The sequence below is a fragment of the Rana temporaria genome, chromosome 1, assembly GCF_905171775.1.
Source record: "Rana temporaria chromosome 1, aRanTem1.1, whole genome shotgun sequence".
In the NCBI taxonomy this organism is placed as follows: domain Eukaryota; kingdom Metazoa; phylum Chordata; class Amphibia; order Anura; family Ranidae; genus Rana; species Rana temporaria.
The window spans coordinates 683,074,832-683,100,441 of NC_053489.1; the positions used below are offsets into that span (position 1 = coordinate 683,074,832).

Here is a 25,610-nt window from a genome sequence, read left to right on the forward strand (position 1 = left end):
TAATTTAAATGGTACACGCCCCATTTGAATTAGGCGGGCTTGCGCCGGACGGCTTTACGCTACGCCGCCGCAAGTTTAGAGGCAAGTGCTTTGTGAATCAAGCACTTACGCTGGAAACTGGCGGCGGCGTAATGTAAACGGGATACGATACGCCTACAAATCTACATGAATCTGGCCCTTGTTTTTTAGGGTGAACCTCCACTTTAACTCAAATGTGAGACGTCTTAGGAACAGTGCTTAGGGAACTACAACTCCCAGCATGCTCTGCAGCCTCTGGTCACCAGGTGGGATGCTGGGAGTTGTAGGATTTTGAGGGCAGGGCTCTCTGTAGAGGGGGAGAAGCTGTGTGTGGGCATGTGACTGCAGAGAACTACATTTCCCATAATGCTCCACAACCCCCCCCCCCAGCCAATCAGGAGGTGAGAGGAACTTCCTGGATCTCAGACTGCAGAGAGGAGCACAGAAGGCTGCAGAGTGTGGCCCCTGGGAGCCCCCAGACACAGGTCAGTGATAGGTGGGGGGGATGTGGGCTGTGATAGACTGTGCTGGAGGTTGTGTGTGATCAACAGATACATTGTATACAATCTACATACACTGAGAGATGCATTGTTTACATGATCTGTACACAGCGATACATTGTATAAGATCTCTACACACTGACAGATACTTTGTATACAATCTCCATACACAGCGATACATTGTATACAATCTCCATACAGAGATACATTGTATACGATCTCCATACAGAGATACATTGTATACGATCTCCATACACTGATACATTGTATACGATCTCCATACACTGATACATTGTATACGATCTCCATACACTGATACATTGTATACGATCTCCATACACTGATACATTGTATACGATCTCCATACACTGATACATTGTATACAATCTACATACACAGCAATACATTTTTATACATGATCCGTACACAGATACATTGTATACAACCTCCATACACTGACACATACATTGTATACATGCTCTGTACACAGATACATTGTATACGATCTCTACACATTGACAGATACTTTGTATACAATCTCCATACACAGCGATACATTGTTTACATGATCTGTACGCAGACAGATACATTGTATACAAGATCCACCCACACACAGGTTGAACTGGATGGACTGGTGTCTTATTATGTAACCCATACACAGACATACATTGTGTACGAGATTCCTCCATATAGATCTGTATACATTGATCACAGACACATGTAGAGATGATACAATGTATAGACTGGAGGGTCATGTGATGATACAATGTATAGACTGGAGGGTCATGTGATGATACAATGTATAGACTGGGGGGTCATGTGATGACACGGATACAATGTATAGACTGGGGGGTCATGTGATGACACGGATACAATGTATGGACTGGAGGGTCATGTGATGACACGGATACAATGTATAGACTGGAGGGTCATGTGATGATACAATGTATAGACTGGAGGGTCATGTGATGATACAATGTATAGACTGGAGGGTCATGTGATGATACAATGTATAGACTGGACGGTCATGTGATGACACGGATACAATGTATAGACTGGACGGTCATGTGATGACACGGATACAATGTATAGACTGGAGGGTCATGTGATGACACGGATACAATGTATAGACTGGAGGATCATGTGATGACACGGATACAATGTATGGACTGGAGGGTCATGTGATGATACGGATACAATGTATAGACTGGACGGTCATGTGATGACACGGATACAATGTATAGACTGGAGGGTCATGTGATGACACGGATACAATGTATAGACTGGAGGGTCATGTGATGACACGGATACAATGTATAGACTGGACGGTCATGTGATGACACGGATACAATGTATAGACTGGAGGGTCATGGGATGACACGGATACAATGTATAGACTGGGGGGTCATGTGATGACACGGATACAATGTATAGACTGGAGGATCATGTGATGACACGGATACAATGTATAGACTGGAGGGTCATGTGATGATACAATGTATAGACTGGAGGGTCATGTGATGATACAATGTATAGACTGGAGGGTCATGTGATGATACAATGTATAGACTGGACGGTCATGTGATGACACGGATACAATGTATAGACTGGACGGTCATGTGATGACACGGATACAATGTATAGACTGGAGGGTCATGTGATGACACGGATACAATGTATAGACTGGAGGGTCATGTGATGACACGGATACAATGTATAGACTGGACGGTCATGTGATGACACGGATACAATGTATAGACTGGAGGGTCATGGGATGACACGGATACAATGTATAGACTGGGGGGTCATGTGATGACACGGATACAATGTATAGACTGGAGGATCATGTGATGACACGGATACAATGTATAGACTGGGGGGTCATGTGATGACACGGATACAATGTATAGACTGGGGGGTCATGTGATGACACGGATACAATGTATAGACTGGGGGGTCATGTGATGACACGGATACAATGTATAGACTGGGGGGTCATGTGATGACACGGATACAATGTATAGACTGGGGGGTCATGTGATGACACGGATACAATGTATAGACTGGGGGGTCATGTGATGACACGGATACAATGTATAGACTGGAGGATCATGTGATGACACGGATACAATGTATAGACTGGAGGATCATGTGATGACACGGATACAATGTATGGACTGGAGGGTCATGTGATGATACAATGTATAGACTGGAGGGTCATGTGATCATACAATGTATAGACTGGAGGGTCATGTGATGACACGGATACAATGTATAGACTGGAGGGTCATGTGATGACACGGATACAATGTATAGACTGGAGGGTCATGTGATGACACGGATACAATGTATAGACTGGGGGGTCATGTGATGACACGGATACAATGTATGGACTGGAGGGTCATGTGATGACACGGATACAATGTATAGACTGGGGGGTCATGGGATGACACGGATACAATGTATATATGATCTGACTTTGTGCCTTGCCCACTATCGTATCATCTGGCTTTGTGCTGGTGCCCACCATCGTGTCATGTGATGATCTGGCTCTGTACTGGTGCCCACCATTGTGCCATGTGATGATCTGGCTCTTTGCCAGTGCCCGCTATCATGCAATGTGATGATCTGGCTTTGTGCCGGTGCCCACCATCGTGCCATGTGATTATCTGGCTCTGTGCCACTGCCCACCATTGTGCCATGTGATGATCTGGCTTTGTGCCTGTGCCCACCATCATACCTTGTAATGATTTGACTTTGTGCTGGTGCCCACCATCATACCATGTGATGATCTGGCTTTGTGACAGTGCCCACCATCTTGCCATGTGATGATTTGGCTCTGTGCCAGTTCCCACCATCATACCATATGATAATCTAGTCCTGCGTCAGTGCCCACCATTGTACCATGTGATCTGACTTTGTGCTAGTGCCTACCATCGTACAATGTGACGATCTGGTCCTGCATCAGTGCTCATAATCATACCATGCAATAATCTGACTCTGTGCTGGTGCCCACTGTGCCATGTGATGATCTGGCTTTGTGCCAGTGCCCACCATCGTACCATGTGATGATCTAAGTCTGCATCAGTGCTCGCCCTCGTACCAAGTCTTGATCTGGCTCTGCGTCAGTTTTCGCCATTGTACTATGTGGATGATCTGGTCCTGCACCAGTGCCCGCCATCATACCATGTGGATTATCTAGCTCTGTGCCAGTGCCCATCAGTGTACCATGTGATGACCTGACTCTGTCCCATTGCCCATAAAACCATGTGGTGATCTAGCTCTACACTAGTGGCCACCTCGATACCATGTGGTGATCTGGCTCTATGCCTGTTCCCACAATTGTACCACATGGTGATCAAGCTCTGCCCCCGTGCCCATCATTGTACCGTGGTGATCTAGCTCGGTGCCATTGCCCACCATCGTTTTATATAGATGGTCTGACCTTTAAACCAGTGCCTACCATCATATCATGTGGTGGTCTGGCTGTGTACACCAGTGCCTACTTTCCTACCGTGTGTTCATTTGTCTCTGTGCCAGTGCCCAGCATTGTACCATGTGGGTGATCTGGCTCTGCACCAGTGTCCACCATCATGCCGTGGGAATAATCAAATTGTTCGGCAATGCCCACCATCATGCTGTGGAGATAATCTGGCTCCTTTCCAATGCCCACCATTGTGTCTTGTGATGATCTGGCTCTGCACCAGTGCCCATCTTCATGCCATGTAGCGGACTGGCAAGACACATGGTTGGTAAGGAAACACTGAAGGGATCCATATGATAGATGAGATGTAATATTCAGACATTGCGCTTGCTGGTTACACAATATGTGTCCTCTATATCCTGAGCAGACCCCTGCCTCTCCTAGGTGGGGGGTTGTGTCCCGTCTGCCCCCCTCCCCCCTCCGGTGATGAGGACTTTGCCCTGGGACAGGCGGTCATGTGATCTGTATCTTGTGCTCTTCACATACAGAGATGTTTGTGTCCCCTGTACATTATCGGCTCCTCTCCCCTCCCGGCTGGATTTCAGTTATTCCTGAAACAGATGTAAGTAATGGGTCTGTCCTGATTTCTCCAGTTCAGGTGACTGTCTGTGGTTTGGGTCGGCGTGATCCGGGGGTTTGGGTCGGCGTGATCCGAGGTTTGGATCCTCAGCATCCCTGCGTTAATCCCGGCGGCCTCCTCTGGATCTCGGCAGTCTCCTCTGTATTACGGCAATGTCCTCTGCATCCCAGCGGTCTCCTCTGGATCCCGGCAGTCTCCTTTGTATTACGGCAATGTCCTCTGCATCCCGGCAGCCTCCTCTGGATCCCGGGAATCTCTTCTGTATAACGGCAATGTCCTCTGCATCCCGGCGGTCTCCTCTGCCATGATGCAGAGGAGACTGCCGGGAGGCAGAGTCCTTGGCATCACAACGGTCTCCCCGGCTGGCTCCTTTACATCCCTGCGTTCATCCCGGTGGTCTCCTCTGATCCTGGGGTTTGGGTTGGCGTGATCCGGGGGTTTGGGTCGGCGTGATCCGGGGGTTTCGGTCGGCGTGATCCGGGGGTTTTGGTCGGCGTGATCCGGGGGTTTTGGTCGGCGTGATCCGGGGGTTTGGGTCGGTGTGATCCGGGGGTTTGGGTCGGCGTGATCCGGGGGTTTTGGTCGGCGTGATCCGGGGGTTTCGGTCGGCGTGATCCGGGGGTTTGGGTCGGCGTGATCCGAGGGTTTGGGTCGGCGTGATCCGGGGGTTTGGGTCGGCGTGATCCGAGGTTTGGATCCTCTGCATCCCTGCAGTCTCCTCTGCATCCCGGCGGTCTCCTCTGCATCCCGGCGGTCTCCTCTGCATCCCTGCGTTAATCACGGCGGTATCCTCTGGATCCTGGCAGTTTCCTCTGTATTACGGCAATGTCCTCTGCATCCCAGCGGTCTCCTCTGCCATGATGCAGAGACCTCGGCATCCCAAACGGTCTCCGCGGCCGGCTCCTCTGCATCCCTGCGTTCATCCCGGGGGTATCCTCTGGATCCCGGCAGTCTCCTCTGTATTATGGCAATGTCCTCTGCATCCCGGTGGTCTTCTCTGCATCCCGGCAGTCTCCTCTGCCATGATGCAGAGGAGACCGCCGGAAGGCAGAGTCCTTGGCATCACAACGGTCTCCCCGGCTGGCTCCTTTACATCCCTGCGTTCATCCCGGCCGTCTCCTCTGGATCCTGGCAGTCTCCTCTGATCTGGGGGTTTTGGTCGGCGTGATCCCGGGGTTTGGGTCGGCGTGATCCGAGGTTTGGATTCTCTGCATCCCGTGCCTTAATCCCGGCGGTCTCCTCTGGATCCCGGCAGTCTCCTCTGTATTACGGCAATGTCCTCTGCATCCCAGCGGTCTCCTCTGCCATGATGCAGAGTCCTCGGCATCCCAAACGGTCTCTGCGGCTGGCTCCTCTGCATCCCTGCAGTCTCCTCTGCATCCCTGCGTTCATCCCGGCGGTCTCCTCTGGATCCCGGCAGTCTCCTCTGTATTACGGCAATGTCCTCTGCATCCCGGTGGTCTCCTCTGCATCCCGGCAGTCTCCTCTGCCATGATGCAGAGGAGACCGCCGGAAGGCAGAGTCCTTGGCAACACAACGGTCTCCCCGGCCGGCTCCTTTACATCCCTGCGTTCATCCCGGCCGTCTCCTCTGGATCCTGGCAGTCTCCTCTGTATTATGGCAATGTCCTCTGCATCCTGGCGGTCTCCTCTGCATGCCTGCGGTCTCCTCTGCCATGATGCAGAGGAGACCGCTGGGATGCAGAGTCCTCTGCATCACAACAGTCTCCCCGGCCGGCTCCTCTGCATCCCTGCGTTCATCCCGGCGGTCTCCTCTGCATCCCGGCAATGTCCTCTGCATCCCGGCGGTCTCCTCTGCATCATGGCAGTGTCCTCGGCATCACAACGGTCTCCCCGGCTGGCTCCTCTGCATCCCAGGGGTCTCCTCTGCATCCCGGCAGTCTCCTCTGCATCCCGGCGGTGTCCTCGCTGTGCATCTCTTCCTGTTCTCAGGACCCGCTTTCCTGATTGGCTGGGAGTCAGAATCTGTGTGAGATGGCGAATATTCATTCGCTATTGTCATATAACTGGGTGGGCTCGATTCGCAGTGCTCTGCACCCCCGAGACCATTCTTTTTTTTAAACTTATCAGAGCCCCTGGCTCTAATCACGTGCTTCAAACAAAAAACACCCCCACATTGGAATCCATGCATCTGGTGCCCTGTATATAGATCAGGGGGGCAGACGCATTGATGGGGGGGGGCGGCACCCCCAATGGATGGGCCGCCACGGGTCATATATATTTTTCAGTACGCATCTTTTGGCTTGTGCCACACAAGTCCGCTCACCATGATTGCGACGTTATTAACAATTGGGCTGCATTTACATCTGCTGCCTGCTTTGTCGTGCATTTTAGAAACTCGCTGCAAAAACGCAACATGGCGAGGCAAGCGTGATGCGTGTTTCCGGAAACTTGCACAAAGTGTGTGTGCGTGTTTGCCACACATTTGGAAATGCATAAATCCGAATGCAGTTTACATGGTAATGCAAGTGTGACGCACATTGCTGCGAGTTTTTTTTTTCTAGCAGGTTGCGGTGTGTTCATAAATGCGCAGGTCTAAGTGGCGCACATTTCAACGCAGTTTCGAAATGTACGGCAAAGTGTGCTTCCTGCCTTCAGTTTTGTAAATGCGCAAATGAGAATGCAACTTTAACCCCTTCAATACCGGGCTTTTATACCCACCTCCATACCAGGCTTTTATACCCACCTCCATACCGGGCTTTTATACCCACCTCCATACCGGGCTTTTATACCCACCTCCATACCGGGGCTTTTATACCCACCTCCATACCGGGCTTTTATACCCACCTCCATACCAGGCTTTTATACCCACCTCCATACCGGGCTTTTATACCCACCTCCATACCGGGGCTTTTATACCCACCTCCATACCGGGCTTTTATACCCACCTCCATACCAGGCTTTTATACCCACCTCCATACCGGGCCTATTCTGGCACTTCTCTCCTACATGTACAAATCATCATTCTTTTGCTAGAAAATTACGCAGAACCCCCAAACATTATATCTGTTTTTTTTTTAGTAGACACCCTAGGCAATAAAACGACGGTCATTGCAACGTTTTATCTTGCACAATAATTTTTCAAACGCCTTTTCTTTGGAAAAATATTGTTTCATGAATTAAAAAAAATAACAGTAAAGTTAGCCGATTTTTTTTTTTTTGTAAAATATGAAAGATTATGTTACACCGAGTAAATAGATACCTAACATGTCACGCTTTAAAATTGCGCACACTCATGGAATGGCGCCAAACTTCGGTACTTAAAAATTGCCAGTTTAAATATACAGAGGAGATCTAGTGCTAGAATTGTTGCTGGCACTCTAACGCACGCGGCGATACCTCACATATGTGGTTTAAACGGCGTTTACATATGTCGGCGGGACTTACGTGTGTGTTTGCTTGAAGTGGTTAATGGTACTGCAAGCTTGAGACTCCATTCTGCACGTTTTTGAAACGCACAGCAAAGCGCGCTCTCGGAAATGCGCAGGTGCGAATGCAGCCTAAATGCAGAAATGCAGAGCAAAGGGCGCATTTTCTGTGCGAGTTTTGCCACGTGTACTGAAACCTACAGATGCGAACTCGAAGCAAGCGTGACGCGTTTCCGCAATTTTTGGAAACGCAAAAGACAGCGCCCGAATTGCGCTTTTGGAAAGGTAAAAAATACCAACGCTTTTAAAAACGCGTGGCAGCGCACGCATCGCACTTCCGTCGCCATTTAGAGTGCGTTTTGCATCTGCGCATTTCCGAAATGCAGGTAAACCCACACAAAAAGGCGGATTGCAATGTAGGTTGCGCTTGGATCTGTGCGTTTTCTACCACGTGTGTTGCGCATTTTCTATGCTGGCTGACACGCATGTTTTTTAATTTATTTGAATTGCCGCACATTTTCGAAACTTGTGGCAGAGCATGCGTTTTCTGTGTGGCTGGCTCGCATTGGGAAATACGCAGATGTAAACGCAAGCGAATTAATTGCTAGCGACGCCCCATCACGTGGGCGCCCATCACTCGTAAATGGAAGGATAGAACACCTGGACGGGTATCCCTATCTTAGTCAGGTGACTGTCACTTTCTGCGGAGGCCAATCAGATTAGAAAATAACTGTCACTTTTCTGACAACCAGTAATCTTCTGTGTGGAATCTATCCTGATGTATCTCCAATAGAGAGAGTTCTGAGCGCGCTCAGTCCCTGCACGGTGACGCCGATGCTCTCTGTATCCAAAGCGTCCGAGGAGACTCCAAGGGTGAGAACCCCCTCCCCTCCCCCGTATCGGTATTAATAGTCTGTCCCTGGCACATTGTTGTCAGAGCTCCTGACAACTCGCAGAGAGATGAGAATCAGATGACTTTCCTGGCAGACGTACCCAACGTTTTCCTGGGACTGCGCCCAGTGCCAGCCGCGTGACCTCCGCCCTCCCCTCTTCTACAGACGTTCCCTCCGAGCCGGGAGAGACGGCCGGACTTTACTGTAAGTTACCGACACGCTTAATGTGATTATCATTCCCGTTATTCTGTATCCAAGCTTCATTGTATATTCACCGTTCCGGTCATCTGCTGACAGCCGGATTTAAAGGGGGACTACACCCATCATGGGCCCCTGGGCAAAGTAATGCTCTGGGGCCCCTACAATGATGACAGTGCAGGTAAACAGACATTAACCACTTAAGGACCGGACCAATATGCTGCTCCATGACCCAAGGGGTTTTTACAATTCGGCACTGCGTCGCTTTAACAGACAATTGCGCGGTCGTGCGACGTGGCTCCCAAAAAAAATTGGCGTCCTTTTTTACCCACAAATAGAGCTTTCTTTTGGTGGTATTTGATCACCTTTTGCGGTTTTTATTTTTTGCGCTATAAACAAAAATAGAGCGACAATTTTGAAAAAAATGCAATATTTTTTACTTTTTGCTATAATAAATATCCCCCAAAAATATATCTAAAATTATTTTTTTTCCTCAGTTTAGGCCGATACGTATTCTTCTACCTATTTTTGGTAAAAAAAAACGCAATAAGCGTTTATCGATTTGGTTTGCGCAAAATTTATAGCGTTTACAAAATAGGGGATAGTTTTATTGCATTTTTATTAATTATTCTTTTTTTACTACTAATGGCGGCGATCAGCGATTTTTTTCGTGACTGCGACATTATGGCGGACACTTCGGACAATTTTGACACATTTTTGGGACTATTGTCATTTTCACAGCAAAAAATGCATTTAAATTGCATTCTTTATTGTGAAAATGACAGTTGCAGTTTGGGAGTTAACCACAGGGGGCGCTGTAGGAGTTAGTGTTCACTTAGTGTGTGTTTACAACAGTAGGGGGGTGTGGCTGTAGGACTGACGTCATCGATCGAGTCTCCCTATAAAAGGGATCACTCGATCGATGCGCCGCCATAGTGAAGCACGGGGAAGCTGTGTTTACATACGGCTCTCCCCGTTCTTCAGCTCCGGGGAGCGATCGCAAACAAATAGCCGCGCCGTCTTCCCGGATCGCTCCCCGAGGGAACCCGACCGCCGCATGTAGCGGGGGGGGGGGGTCCCGATCGGACCCCCGACCCACGTCTAGGCAGGGACGTACAGATACGCCAATGTGCCTGTACGTGCCATTCTGCCGACGTATATGTACATGAGGAGGTCGGGAAGTGGTTAAGTAGGTAGGAGGCAGACGGCCTCCCCTTGCATCTATCACTCTCAGTGCCATCATGGGGCCCCCAATTTCAGGGCAGTGTGGGCTCAAGGACCAGCTGCTTTGGGGAAAGTGCAGGGGCCCCCGGGCAATGCCCAGGTGTGCCCTCTCATGAAGACAGCCCTGACTACACCCAAGGACAATCTATAGGACCTCAACGATGAACACCCAATCCATCTTCTTTTGGAATCTCGGTGATTCTTCTTTGTGTATTTATTCCACAACTCTGAGACTTCCTGTAATAAAGACCGCTAACTGCGTCTCTCTCTCTCTTGTGCAGGGGGACTGGTCTTGTCTCCGCCCCTTCCTGTAGTTTTAATGCAGTGGGTGGAGTCTGCTGGGCACCTCTTTCTTTGTGCAGGGGGACTGGTCTTGTCTCCGCCCCTTCCTGTAGTTTTCAGCAGTGGGTGGAGTCTGCTGGGTCCCTCTTTCTTTTTGCAAGGGGGGCTGGTTTTCTCTTCGCCCCTTCCTGTAGTTTTAATGCAGTGGGTGGAGTCTACTGGGTCCCCCTTTCTTTGTGCAGGGGGACTGGTCTTGTCTCCGCCCCTTCCTGTAGTTTTCTGCAGTGGGTGGAGTCTGCTGGGCACCTCTTTCTTTGTGCAGGGGGACTGGTCTTGTCTCCGCCCCTTCCTGTAGTTTTCTGCAGTGGGTGGAGTCTGCTGGGCACCTCTTTCTTTGTGTAGGTGGACTGGTCTTGTCCCCGCCCCTTCCTGTAGTTTTAATGCAGTGGGTGGAGTCTGCTGGGCACCTCTTTCTTTGTGTAGGTGGACTGGTCTTGTCCCCGCCCCTTCCTGTAGTTTTAATGCAGTGGGTGGAGTCTGCTGGGCACCTCTTTCTTTGTGCAGGGGGACTGGTCTTGTCTCAGCCCCTTCCTGTAGTTTTAATGCAGTGGGTGGAGTCTGCTGGGTCCCTCTTTCTTTTTGCAAGGGGGGCTGGTTTTCTCTCCGCCCCTTCCTGTAGTTTTAATGCAGTGAGTTGAGTCTGCTGGGCACCTCTTTCTTTGTGCAGGGGGACTGGTCTTGTCCCCGCCCCACCTGTAGTTTTCTGCAGTGGGTGGAGTCTACTGGGTCCCCCTATCTTTGTGCAGGGTGACTGGTCTTGTCTCCGCCCCTTCCTGTAGTTTTAATGCAGTGGGTGGAGTCTACTGGGCACCTCTTTCTTTGTGCAGGGGGACTGGTCTTGTCTCTGCCCCTCCTGTAGTTTTCTGCAGTGGGTGGAGACTGCTGGGCCCCTCCCACAGCTCTGCTTTCTTTCCTTGTGCAGGGGGACTGGTCTTGTCTTCGCCCCCTCCTGTAATTTTCTGTAGTAGGTGGAGCCTGCTGGGTTCCTCCCCACCGCTCTGCTCGCTCTCTGTTTGTACAAGGTGACTGGTCTTGCCTCCACCCCCTCTTGTAGTTTTCTGTAGTGGGTGGAGCCTGTGGGATCGGTCCCACAGCTTTGCGCGCTCTCTCTTGTTGTGCAAGGTGACTGGTTTTGGCTCCGCCCCATGGTGTTTTCTGCAGTGGGTGGAGCCTGTTGGGGGGCCCCCCCCAAAGCTCTGCCTTCTCTTCTTGTGCAGGGGGACTGGTCTTGACTCTGCGCCTCCTATAGTTTTCTATAGTGGGTGGAGCCTGGTGGGCTCCTCCCACAGCTCTGCCTTCTCTCCTTGTGCAGGGGGACTGGTCTTGACTCTGCGCCTCCTATAGTTTTCTATAGTGGGTGGAGCCTGGTGGGCTCCTCCCAAAGCTCTGCCTTCTCTCCTTGTGCAGGGGGACTGGTCTTGCCTCCACCCCCTCTTGTAGTTTTCTGTAGGGGGTGGAGCCTGTAAGATCGGTCCCACAGCTTTGCGCGCTCTCTCTTGTTGTGCAAGGTGACTGGTTTTGGCTCCGCCCCATGGTGGTTTCTGCAGTGGGTGGAGCCTGTTGGGCTCCTCCCACAGCTCTGCCTTCTCTCCTTGTGCAGGGGGACTGGTCTTGCCTCCACCCCCTCTTGTAGTTTTCTGTAGGGGGAGGAGCCTGCTGGGTCCCTCCCCCACAGCTCTGTTCTCTCTCCTTGTGCAGGGTGACTATTCTTGTCTCCACCCCTCCTATAATTTCCCGTAGTGGGTGGAGCCTGCTGGGCCCCTCCCGTATCTCTGCAGAGGCTATGCACAGCACAGTGATGTCACCGCTGGGTTTGCAAAGACCTTTTATGCGCACAAAGTGGATTTTTATCCTCCGTGGCTACTGAAGAATAGATTTAAATACGTTTTTGTGTCCGGAGTTCAGCTTTAAATTTTAGTGACTGCATTTGTTTTATTTTTATTTTTTTTTCAGTCACATTTTCTGGAAGTACAGAAATGCCGAACTTTTAAAACGTTTTAATTCTCTGCTTTCCTGGGTCTCTTTTGTAAAACTGCATTACACCTCCCCCAACTGTGGTATGGAGGCGAGGGAGAGGTGTTCTGTAGTCCTGTGCCTGTTTGACAGTGCTGCTCCTCCTAGGATTTGCCCAGCACAGTCCCACACCTTGGCCTTAATTCCCTGAGATCACATCATCAACTGTATTTGAATCACTGCCCATGTGCAAAGAAAGACCTTATTTTCTGGGATCAGGGCTGCAAGTGGGTGGTCCTTGCCTATGTAGAGTGGGCATCTGGGCCAAACCAACCCATACAGTGGGTGTGCACACCCATATCCACATTGTGGTCAGATGAAATTACCAGAGACCTGCGATCCAAAACCATACTTTTGGTGTGTTTTGGAGTACACCCAATGCGTTTCGTCATGGAAGACATCAAGGGCCCTGATGACGTCTACTATGACGAAACGCGTAACTTTATTACCCTATGCAAATTGTCTTTTCCTCTTTGTGTTATCTTGCGAAAACGTATCAGTATTTCCCAGGATGTGTGTGTGCTGGCGTGTCCTGAGACCGGCATTATTTAACCCTTTAAGCACAGTTTAGCCATGTATTATATGGTTGTCACGCAAGTCTGGTTAGAGCCTCCGATACTCGCTTAATCGAGCGCAGGCTGGTGGGTGTTTTTACTCATAAATAGTCACTTGGAAAAACTGGATCGCTTGGTACTTTTTCTTTGATCCGCAATACAGTGGAACCACGGATTACGAGTATAATCCATTCCAGGAGAATGCTCGTAATCCAAAGCGCTCGCATACCAAAGCGAGTTTCCCCATTGAAGTCAATGGCAACGAAAATTATTTGTTCCGCATTGACTTCAATGGCATGCAATACCGCATGCGGCCAGAGGTGTGGGCGGGCGCCGGAGAGCCTCGCAAACAGACGGAAAGGCCCAAGGACAGCTCGGCTGACCTCGGAAAAGCTTGGGAACTGAGTATTTCCGTGTCTTTTCCAAGCATTTCCGAACGGCGCCGGTCAGCTCCGCCCCCCCCTCAGGCCAAATGCGGTACTGCACACCGCTTTGGCATGAATCCTGCTTGTTTTGCGATAGAACACTCACAAACCGAGTTAGGATTGTTAAAAATACAGCCCTCGTATTGCGAAATGCTCGTTAACCACGTTACTCGCAATCCGAGGTTCTGCTGTACTATAAAGAGTTTAAACACTTAAGGACCGCCTCCTGCACATATACGTCGACAGAATGGCACGGCTGGGCACAAGCACGTACTTAAGTGCCCAGCCGTGGGTCACGGGCACACGGCCCTGTCCGAAGCAACGCGGCCGCGGGATCCGCGGACCCGATCACTGCCGGAGTCCCGCGATCGGTCCCCGGAGCTGAAGAACGGGGAGAGGTGAGTGTAAACACACCTTCCCCGTTCTTCACTGTGGCACCGTCATCGATCGTGTGATCCCTAATATAGGGAAACACGATCAATGACGTCACACGTCCAGCCCCGCCCCCTACAGTTAGAAACACATATGAGGTCACACTAACCCCTACAGCGCCCCCTAGTGGTTAACTCACAAACTGCAATTGTCATTTTCACAGTAATCAGTGCATTTTTATAGCATTTTTTGCTGTGAAAATGACAATGGTCCCAAAAATGTGTCAGAATTGTCCGAAGTGTCCGCCATAATGTCGCAGTCACGAAGAAAAATCGCTGATCGCCGCCATTAGTAGTAAAAGAAAAAAATAATAATAATAAAAATGCAATAAAACTATCCCCTATTTTGTAAACGCTATAAATTTTGCGCAAACCAACCGATAAACGCGTATTGCGATTTTTTTTAACAAAAATATGTAGAAGAATACGTATCGGCCTAAACTGAGGAAAAAAAAAATTATATATTTTTGGGGGATATTTATTATAGCAAAAAGTAAAAAATATTGAAAAATTTTCGCTCTATTTTTGTTTATATCGCAAAAAATTAAAACCGCAGAGGTGATCAAATACCACCAAAAGAAAGCTCTATTTGTGGGAAAAAAGGACGCCAATTTTGTTTGGGAGCCACGACGCAGGACCGCGCAATTGTCAGTTAAAGCGACGCAGTGCCGAATCGCAATAACTGGCCAGGTCCTTTACCTGCATTTTGGTCCGGCTCTTAAGTGGTTAATGTCAGAATATTATCACAGGAACAATAAGTCGGTGATATACATTTTATTGGACTTTTTTATATTTATTAACCACTTCAATACCGGGCACTTCCTGCCCAAGCCAATTTTTCAGCGCCGCCGCTCTTTGAATGACAATTGCACGGTCACGCATCACTTTACCCAAATGACATTTTTATAATTTAATTCACACAAATAGAGCTTTATTTTAGTGGTATTTAATCGCCGCTGGGGTTTTTTTTTTCTTTGCTAAATAAACAAAGAAAACAACAGAACATTTGGGGAAAAAATGTGTTTTGCTAAGTTTCTGTTATATTTTGCAGATAAATAATCTTTCTTCATAAATTTAGACCAAAATGTATTTGGCTACAATTCTTTTGTGTGAATAACCCAAACCAATGTATAATATTTGGGTAAAGTAGTTATTCCTGCGCTACAGTGGAAACTATGTGTGCAGAGGGTAAAGGTGCGGCAACTACCGTATGGGCCAACCACTACCCACAGTGAGACATGGGGAAAAAATCAAGAGATGGTGTTGCCCTCCAATAGCATAGAATGGTGTAATTGGTAAAATGTATAAATAACCCCTACCCTGCCTGGTGACACACTTTGGAGCCGTCTTACCTTGCTGACCACCCAGCCTGGAAGGAAGCCTTAACCCCCTAGGTGCCACACCACTGGAAGGACGAATAGGAGCTATCCCCCTCTACCCTCGAGTGATTCCATTGGTTTTTATTAACCCTTTCATGCCCAAGCCTTTGGTGTTTACAAGTTAAAATCCGTATTTTTTGCTAGAAAATTACTTAGGACCCCCAAACATTATATATATATATATATATATATATATATATATATATATATATATATATATATATATATATATATATATATATATATATATATATATATATATATATATATATATATATATATATATATATATATTTTTAGCAGAGAATCTAGAGAATAAAATGGCGATTGTTGCAATATTTTATGTCACACGGTATTTGTGCCGCGGTGTTTCAAACGCATCTTTTTGGGAAAAATGTACATTCATGAATTAAAAAAAAAAATGAAAAAGTAAAGTTAGCCCAATTTTTTTGCATCATGTGAAAGATGATGTTACGCCGAGTAAATAGACACCAAGCATGTCACGCTTTATTAATTGCGCACACTCCTGGAATGGCGACAAACTACGGTACCTAAAAATCTCTATAGGCAGCGCTTTAAACTTTTTTTTTACGGTTACCAGGTTAGAGTTACAGAGGAGGTCTAGGGCTAGAATTATTGCTCTCGCTCTGACAATCGCGGCGATACCTCACATGTGTGATTTGAACACCGTTTTCATATGTGGGCGCAACTTCCGTATACGTTTTCTTTGTTGCGCAAGCTCGCGGGGAGGGGGGCGCTTTAAAATTTTTTTTTTTTTTTTCTTATTTATTGTTATAATATAATTTTTTTTTTTTTTTACATTTTGATCACTTTTATTGCTGTCACAAGATATGTAAACATCCCTTGTGACAGTAATAGGTGGTGACAGGTCCTCTTTATGGAGGGATCGGAGGGTCTAAAAGATCCTTTGCACTTCAAAGTATTCAGATCGCCAAAAACAGCGATTCTGAATACTGTGTACTTTTTTAAATCCGGCGCCATTGGCAGCGGAGAAACCCGGAAGTAATGTCATGACGACGCTTCCGTGTTTACATTGCGGAGACTAGATCAAAGCCGTTTACGGCTTAGTGTCAGTCTGCGCCTGGACACTGGAGGCGCCGGATGGAGGATCGAGTCTCCTGGTGGGACCGGAGGCCCGGTCGGAGCAGCGAAAGGCTTCACTCGCACTTTGCAATTTCTTTTGATTAAATTGCATCACCTCTTGGACTGAGTCGCATCATCCATCATTGGTGTATATCAGTTATGTTCAGTCATTCATGTTGATGGGAGCATAACACAATCCTGCGATTTCCTCTGCGACTGCATATATTATTATCTTTACGTTGTGATTTTATTTCTACACCGGAGTCACCTTATCTGCACTGTTTGCACATTCATTCAGTACACCTTTTGGATGCACCTCATCTGAGCATTTATAGCGATTTTTATCTTCCAGTCAGTCTATTTGCACATTCATTTATCAATTATACTATTTCGGTTATTTATACATTTTTACCAATTACACCATTCTATGCACTTGGAGTGCAACACCATCTCTTGATTTTTTTTTCCAATGTATAATATTTAGTCTGTAGGAAAGTTTATAGAGTCCACAAACTATGGGATATCTGAAAATTGATTAATCCTGACGTCCGATCTCGTTTCTTGAGGCCAGAAAATGGCAAATATCCCCCAAATTACCCCTTTTTCGACAGTAGACAGTCCAAAGTATTTAGTAAGAGGCATGGCAATTTTTTTTTTTTTTAAGTAATATTTTTATCACAATGTTTTGGAAAATTAAGAAATATATATATTGGGCCAGATTCAGGTACAAAAGCGGCGGCGTAACGTATCGCATTTACGTTACACCGCCGCAAGTTTTACGGGCAAGTGCTTGATTCACAAAGCACTTGCCTGTAAAGTTGCGGCGGCGTAGCGTAAATCCCTCCGGCGCAAGCCCGCCTAATTCAAATGGGGCGTGGATCATTTAAATTAGGCGCGTTCCTGCGCCGAACGTATTGCGCATGCTCCATTTTGAAATTTCCCGCCGTGCTTTGCGCGAAATTACGTCGCACCGAGGTGATTTTTTTAACGTCGATGTGAGTTACGTCCTTTCCTATTCACGGATGACTTGCGCAAAAAAAAAATTTAAATTCGACGCGGGAACGACGGCCATACTTTAACATGGCACGTCTATCTATACACCTTAGAATAGCAACTTTAACTATACGCCGGGAAAAGCTGACGTAAGAGAATGCGACGGCCGCGCGTACCTTCGTGGATCGACGGAAAAAGCTAATTAGCATACCCGATGCGGAAAACAACGAGAACTCCACCCAGCGGGCGCCGAAGTATTACACCTACGATCCGAAGGCGTACGAAGCCGTACGCCTGTCAGATCGAAGCCAAAAGCCGTCGTCTCTTGGTTTGAGGATTCAAACTAAAGATACGACGCGGCAAATTTGAAAGTACGCCGGCGTATCAGCAGATACGCCGGCGTACTTCTTCTGAGAATCTGGCCCATTGTTTTTTAGATTTTTTTTTTTTTTATTATTATATATTTTTTTACATACTGTCACCAATGCAGTACAGCGTCATCATATAACTGGGGTGGCAGTGATCAGGGACACTGACTGGTGACCAGTATGTAAAAATAATTTTATTAATTTTATTAATTTTTTTTTCATTACTTTTTTTACAATTTGTATTTTCTTTTCTTTTTTTACATGTAGTGACCAGAGCAATACACTGTTACCATAGTAAGCAAGTGCCTTGGGTTACAAGCATTCTCCTGGAATGGATTATGCTCATAATCCAAGGTTCCACTGTAACTGTGAATTTTACAGTTCTAAGCAACCATTTTTTTTTTCTGAAATGAAAACTGCTCATTTTGTGTTTAGCTGTGATTGGCCACAGCTCATCACATGGTACAGATGGGCTGTGATTGGCCCTGTCTGTACCATGTGATCACTGTGACCAATCACAGAGCTCATCAAAATAAAACACAATGAAAGGCATGAATCAAAGTCATTCATTGTGTACAATTATCATATGATCTGCTGTGATCGGCCACAGCAATCGCATGGTACCGGCAGCGGGGCCAGTACAATGATCTGCCATCAGCCAATTCCGGTGGACACAGCGAGTGACAGATTGCGCCGGTGCTCCCGCCTCTCCGTCGTATTACAATAGGCCGGGCGGGAAGGGCTTAATCACATATATCTTCCTATGATGATTATGCATGTATTGATGATTATATATGTTTTTAATGTATCCTGTTCTATTTTATAAATTATTATTTTCTTTTGTATAAATATAAGTGATGTTTGCTTTTTCTATTCAGCTTCTGTTTGATCTTCTCATGAAATGATTATGAGGCAGCTGACACTCTTCCTGTGCAGCGGAGTACCATATGGCGGCCTCCACCTCCGCGCTACGGTCGTGATGCTGACAGTCTACATTTCATCTGCAGCCTTTGTCCTCCAATCACGTTCAAAGATCCTGGCAGGAAATTCATACAATGGTCTCTTAATTGGACTGTGACTGGGTGAACTGTCATACTGGCCCAAAAAAAAATTGAAACCTTGTCCAGCTAGTTATAAGTAAAATAATAGCAAAAATGTAAAAGGGATTTTAGGGCACCGAAAGACAATCAAACAGTGATTAAAATCAAAATATTTGTTTTAAATAGGTTTAAATAGGTTATAAATAGGTTTAAAAAGTGTTAAAAAAAATAAAAAAAAAATAAACAAAACCACAATATGTAACATAAGCATACTAAAGTTTCCCACTAAAAGTATAACAAAAACCTCCAAGTTCAAGTAGATGGATATTTCGGGGCTTGGTTTATATTGTAGAACATTGGTGATATCCATCTACAAAGGACACCATGGAGTTTCCCACTAAAGGTATAACAAAAACCTCCAAGTAGATGGATATCACCAATGTTGGATAAGATAAACCAAGCCCCAAGATATCCATCTACAAAAGGACCCAATGGGGTTTCCCACTAAAAGTATAACACAGGCCTCCAAGTTCAAGTAGATGGATATTTCGGGGCTTGGTTTATATTGTAGAACATTGGTGATATCCATCTACTTGGACTTGGAGGTCTTTGTTATACTTTTAGTGGGAAACTCCATTGGGGTCCTTTTGTAGATGGATATCTTGGGGCTTGGTTTATCTTATCCAACATTGGTGATATCCATCTACTTGGAGGTTTTTGTTATACCTTTAGTGGGAAACTCCATGGTGTCCTTTGTAGATGGATATATTGGGACAGGGCTCGACAAATCCCAGGCGCCGGGTCGCCATTGCGACTACAAATTTCACCCTGGCGCCTGGGCTTTGATCAGTGACAGGTGCTTCTGCTAAAGGGTGGGTTGCGGGGTCTTGGCCAGGAACGTGATTAGCAGTGGCAGCGGGGATGGAGCAGGAAGAGTGTGGCACAGCAGCGGCTGACACGATGGGAGGAAAACCAGAGTAAAACTGATTGAGAAAAAATGCTGGGGAGGAGATACGCTGAAGCAGATGTCTGAGGTAGGCGGCCGCCTTTGAAAACACGTGCAATGTGTTCACAACCGTTACGTGCTTTACGCGGGAAGCGTTGTTCTCTGTCCAGCTGAGCGGCAATAGGTTGCAGCTTCCTCTCTGCGAACTCCCGGCATGTGTCCTGCAGTGTGTATCAGGCAACTTGCCGCTCTGGTAGACAGTGTGCAGGCAGCGGGAAGCTGACGTCATCCGAAGTGGCCGTCCTCCCGGTGTGTACGGTTAGAGTGTAGCAGACATGTACCATGGGTTGACCGGCTGTGTGCCGCGCTTGGCGGCCGCTTCATTTAGGTGAGCACGGAGTGAATATGGTGACCTTGTGCTGACCTCTGTACCCTGGCTGACCTCTGTGTTTTATGTCCCCAAAGCTTCCCGCTGCCTGCACACCGTCTACCAGAGCTGACAGGGAGTGTAGGACACAGAGTGGCACGAGGGCCGAGGGCACCAGCTGAGGCTTGACAGAAACCCGATGGCCGTAGATCACCAGACAGGCACTGGGAACTGGAACTGTCGCTGGATCAGTAGGCAGGAGTGTAGCCGGATCATAGGCCAGGAGGTCATCAACACCCGGGCAGAGCAGGTACAGGAACATGAGACTAAAGCAAGAACAGGATACAAGCCAGGTTCGGTAAACAATTGGGCAGCAAGGTACAGGAGAATGAGACAGGAGCAAACACAGGCCAGGGTCACAGGTAGTCAGGCGGGAGTCCAGAGGGGGGATCAGGTAAAGCCGGGTCAAACACAGGTAGACTGGAAAAGGATCAGGGCACAAGAACAAGCTGAAAGACTACTCAGCAATGTATTCATGTCATTGCATGGTTTAAATAGGCTGTTTGGCACCAGTACGTGCACGTCTCGCAGGCAAGTGGTTGTAAACCCACTTTTGTAAGTTACACCTACAGGTAAGCCTAGATTAAGGCTTACCTGTAGGTGTTCGCAATATCTCCTAAACCTGCACGGTTTTGGAGATATTTGCCGAATGACAGGCACCGCTGTCTACGGTGCAACGGCATGCAGGTGCACTAACAGTAGCCGAGCTAAGCTCGGCAATGCCGTGTTTGATGGCTCCTGCGCGCATGACGTCATCGCCGCTCCGGCCAATCATAGCGCCAGAGTGGCGATTACATGAATAAGATCGCTGTAGACATGGCGGCGGAGGACACGGAGGAGAACTTCGGGGGCTTGGTTCTCAGGTAAGTTGTAAAAATGTAAAAGGGTTTACTTCCTCTTTAACTGCAGTTAGAACAATGAAGTCAGATGCAGGCTGTGCTTTCTGATATGAATATCTGGGTTGGAAAAAACAGGCTGGACAAATTTTCAAAAGTTGTTGGCCGTTAGGACCGGTTATCCTCCTATATTTTGGCTGTAGATGTAGCTGTTTGTCTCATTTTCCACTATATAGCTGCTCATGACCAACTGGAAGAACCCGGAGACCATCTTGCCAATGTGCTCCCCATATAGTGGTTGTTAACAGTTCTGTCAGAGACCATTCTATAAATTTCCATTCCATGGTGGACGGTAAGAGAGGACAAAGGCTTCAGATGAAATGCAGGTGGTCAGTAGGACTATATAAGTGGAGATACTTTAGCTCCAGGTGGTAACTCTACATACTGTATGTCCACAGGGGTTGATCCTTATGCAAAGCTCACACACATACAATGAAGGTGAAATTGGCTAAGCCCAGCTTTTCCAAATAACATTTTTTTGTTGTTCTGTTTCTAGATATGAAGGAGTCCAAACTGAACTGAGAGTGATCTGACAATTTTCAAGGAATAGTCATCTGTGACCTTCATCCGCCATCATGTATACCTTCTTGCCCGAAAACTTTATGCCAGTCAAACAGAAGGTTTCTAAGGAGCAGAAGCCTCTCATCGGTGCTGTCCTTCTGGGTATCGTCCTGGTCATCTGTGCAATAGTGTCTTGGTGCTATTACTCTATCTCTCTCCAGAAAGCTGATCGCCTGAAGACAGAGCTGCTGTATCTAAAAAAGGATGGGTTCATCATACAAAACCACCAGGGGAGGGTGGTGTTCAGAATGGCTTTTCAGTCTGGAGTTCTGGATTTAGATTCTTGCACAAAAGAGGGGGCGATATTGTCCTGTTCCAGGTCAGAAAAGGGACCCCTAAAATTCTTTGTCCAGACGGTCCACAAGGATAAAGACACTGTCATGTGTTACCGGGTGCGCTGGGAGGAGTTTGTTGCCGATACGGCAGTCCAGCACACCATGTATTGGGATGATGCCTACTGGTACGGAGGCGCTGAGATGCGTACACAAAACTGGCCAATTAAATTATCCGGATACCAAGAACCCAAACCGTTTATTACTGGTGATGTTTATACCTTTAAAGATAGCTTTGGCGGAATCTTGGAAAGTTACTGGCTGTCGTCCAATGCGACAGCCATTAAAATTAACGCCTCCGTCCCTTTCCACCTTGGATGGAATAGCACAGAGAAGGTTTTCTTTTTTGAAGCAAGGTATACCAATTCGCCTTACAAACCCCTTCCAGATAAACCGCCATTCCCTGAACTCAGCTACCGAGTGTGCGTGGGGTCAGACGTGACCTCCATCCACAAGTACATGGTCAGGAGGTACTTCAATAAGCCCAGTCGGATACCTTCAGAAAGTGCCTTCAAGTATCCGATATGGTCAACATGGGCACTGTATAAAACCAACATCGATCAGGAGAAGTTGCTTAACTTCACTGAGAACATAAAGAAATACCACTTTAATTATAGCCACATAGAGATAGACGATATGTACTCCAAGTATTACGGAGATTTTGATTTTGATCCGGTGAAGTTTCCAAATCCAACGGCTATGTTTAAGAAGTTAAAGGAAGATGGGTTCAAAGTGACCCTTTGGATTCATCCTTTCATCAACTATAACTCCTCCAACTTTGGAGTTGCCATAGAGAGGGGGCTGTTTGTGAAGGAGCCTACGGGTCAGTTGCCCGCCATGGTTAAGTGGTGGAATGGGATTGGAGCTATTCTTGATTTCACAAACCCCAGCACAAAGGAATGGTTTCAGAACAACCTCAGACAGCTGAGAACAAAATACGGAATTTCATCATTTAAGTTTGATGCTGGGGAAACCAGCTATCTGCCAAAACAGTTCAGCACCTTTCAACCTTTGGCGGATCCCAACATATTCAGCAGACGGTACACTGAGATGGCTGACCAGTTTTATGACCTCGCTGAGCTCCGGGTTGGTTACCAGTCTCAAAACATATCGTGTTTCTTCAGGATCATCGACCGTGATTCTGTTTGGGGTTACGAGCTTGGGTTAAAGTCTCTCATACCTACTGTCCTTACCATAAGCATGCTTGGATATCCTTTCATCCTTCCGGATATGATTGGCGGAAATCTCTATGGCAATTTCACAAAAGATACGAAAGAGCTTTATATCCGGTGGTTGGAGTTGTCTGCGTTCATGCCCTCAATGCAATTCTCCGTGCCTCCATGGCTCTTTGATAAGGAAGTGATTGAAATTGCCCAGAAGTTCACCAGAATCCATGAATCTCTGGTGGCCCCCCTTTTGCTAGAGCTTGCTGGGGAAGTGACCGACACTGGCGACCCCATCATACGACCCATCTGGTGGATTGCTCCAAATGACGAAAGAGCCCACAAAATCGATTCCCAGTTTCTGATTGGAGACACCTTAATGGTGGCTCCTGTTCTGGAGCCGGGAAAGCAGGAGCGCGACGTCTACCTTCCCATCGGCAAGTGGCGTAGTTACAAGGGAGAGCTCTATCAAAGGACACCCATACTTCTGACAGATTATCCTGTAGACTTGGATGAAGTGGCCTATTTCACTTGGGTGTCTTAAATTTACTCGGAGGTAATAGTAGAAGAAAATTCAGCATCTCACTTAGCCATAGCACCAGCATATCATTGTACAAGCAAATGGGTACTAATGTGATATTGAAAGGTATTCCGTCAACTAACGCCATTGGGCCATGGTGTCACTATAGCTCTGTGTCTTCTCAATTTGCGTTTATTGCCAGGGAAGGAAGACTCTAATCCTAGTAATATTGCAAGACTTTCCATCAACTAACGCTACTGGGCCATGGTGTCACCATATCTGTGTCTTCTCAAATTGCGTTTATGGCCAAGAAAGGAAGACTCTAATCCTAGTATTATTGTACGACTTTCCATCAACTAACGCTACTGGGCCATGGTGTCACCATATCTTTGTCTTCACAAATTGTGTTTATGGCCAAGGAAGGAAGACTCTAATCATAGGTTACAATCTCCTTCACACATCGGAATCTAAACTACATGGAATACAAGCATTGTGCTAATTTTTTAACCAGTCTGGTCTGCTGGGCACATTGATAAAGGGTTAAAGTCCAGTGTTATTTTGCTTGCCTTAGATTGATTTACGAGGACAGTAATTTTGATGCACTTTATCTGACCTGCCAAGTTCAGAAAATGCTTGATGTGAAAAAGGGAATCTATTTTTTATATATACACTGTTTTTTCTTTCTTTGTTTTATTGTTAATGCTGGTGCTCACCAGGCGCCTCTTTCCCAGGAGGTGCCGTACTGCTCCACCATAATCCAGCTGCCACGCCAGCAAGATTTGCTGGCCCGGGCAGCCAAGAGAACCTATGATTATACAGGAAATGTTGCCTTTTGCTACGATTCATCTCCTCAAACTTGCAAATTGTAAAAAATTCCTGTTGCAATTTTTGGTTTTGCTCTCCAGTCGTTCAGAGATGTATCAGAACACTACGGGAGAGGTCATGTTTTGAGTATCCATCCCTAGTTAGTGGTAGATAAGGATGAGCTCCGGCGTGTTCGCACATCCCACGTGAAGAGCCCGCCAGGAAGTCGGCACTGCGCTGCGCTAATCCCAGTCAGTGAGACATTGTCCCGATGCGCGGCTACAGAGGACGGGAAATGTCTCACTGCCTGTGATTAGTGCAGTGCAGTGCCGACTTCCTGGCGGGCTCTGCACATGCGGCTGTGTGAACACGCCAGAACTCATCCTTGGTGGTAGACTAAAGGTTGGTTGTAGTTCCAATTTTGGAAGAGTAAGTTGAGGGCTTTAGAGTTTTCATTAGTATAGGAGATGGCTCATAATGAACATAATTGTTTCCTAAACTGACAAAGACAACTTTGTTAAGAAGAATTTGTCTTGTTGCATATTAAAAAAAAAAGGCCTTGAGTGACCAGCAGCTTCATAGCAATTGATGATCCCAGGACATTGCCCCTGAAGACTGATATAATCAGTACATTTGTAGACCCAGGGAGGGGAACTAAGAAATGTCCACCCCCCTTTTTTTTATTTTATTTTTTTATTTTAGCCATATAAAGGGGTGAGGAGGCGGGTGCCTTATATTGTTTTATATATATTTTTTATTAAAGGGATTTGACACCCAATTGAACTTTCATTTTAAACCAGCAAATTACCTTTCAGGTGTATATGCAGAAAAGGTTTTATTTCATCAATGTTTACACCCAAGATTCTCACAATTTTCTATTGGGTCTTAAGTTCTTCAGTGAAAAATAAACCTTTAAAGTCGTTCAGTTTGCTTCTATTAGAAAGCAGCCAAGCCCTGAGTAGAAAAGCTTGTCCCCAGCCAGCATGCTGCGTGGAAAGACCTTGTTCTCTGTGTGGGAGCAGTGGTC

The 25,610-nt window shown here is 46.9% G+C and overlaps 1 protein-coding gene across 2 annotated transcripts; it reads left to right on the forward strand.

Moving 5' to 3' along the window:
* The first annotated feature begins 416 nt into the window (after positions 1 to 416).
* On the forward strand, positions 417 to 24,329 carry MYORG (myogenesis regulating glycosidase (putative)). Of its 2 annotated transcripts, none has more exons than XM_040335689.1 (2): positions 417 to 503; positions 21,700 to 24,329. In XM_040335689.1, exon 2 carries the CDS (start codon positions 21,779 to 21,781, stop codon positions 23,801 to 23,803), a length of 2,025 nt encoding a protein of 674 aa, XP_040191623.1. In that variant the 5' UTR covers positions 417 to 503; positions 21,700 to 21,778; the 3' UTR covers positions 23,804 to 24,329. The 2 variants fall into 2 exon arrangements, with proteins under 2 accessions (XP_040191623.1, XP_040191624.1); XM_040335690.1 differs by lacking the exon at positions 417 to 503 and adding an exon at positions 8,902 to 9,067.
* The last annotated feature ends 1,281 nt before the right edge of the window (positions 24,330 to 25,610 follow it).

Bases quoted from the DNA above. Each gene is read 5' to 3' on its own strand.
- MYORG (XM_040335689.1), top strand. From the start codon at position 21,779: ATGTATACCTTCTTGCCCGAAAACTTTATGCCAGTCAAACAGAAGGTT.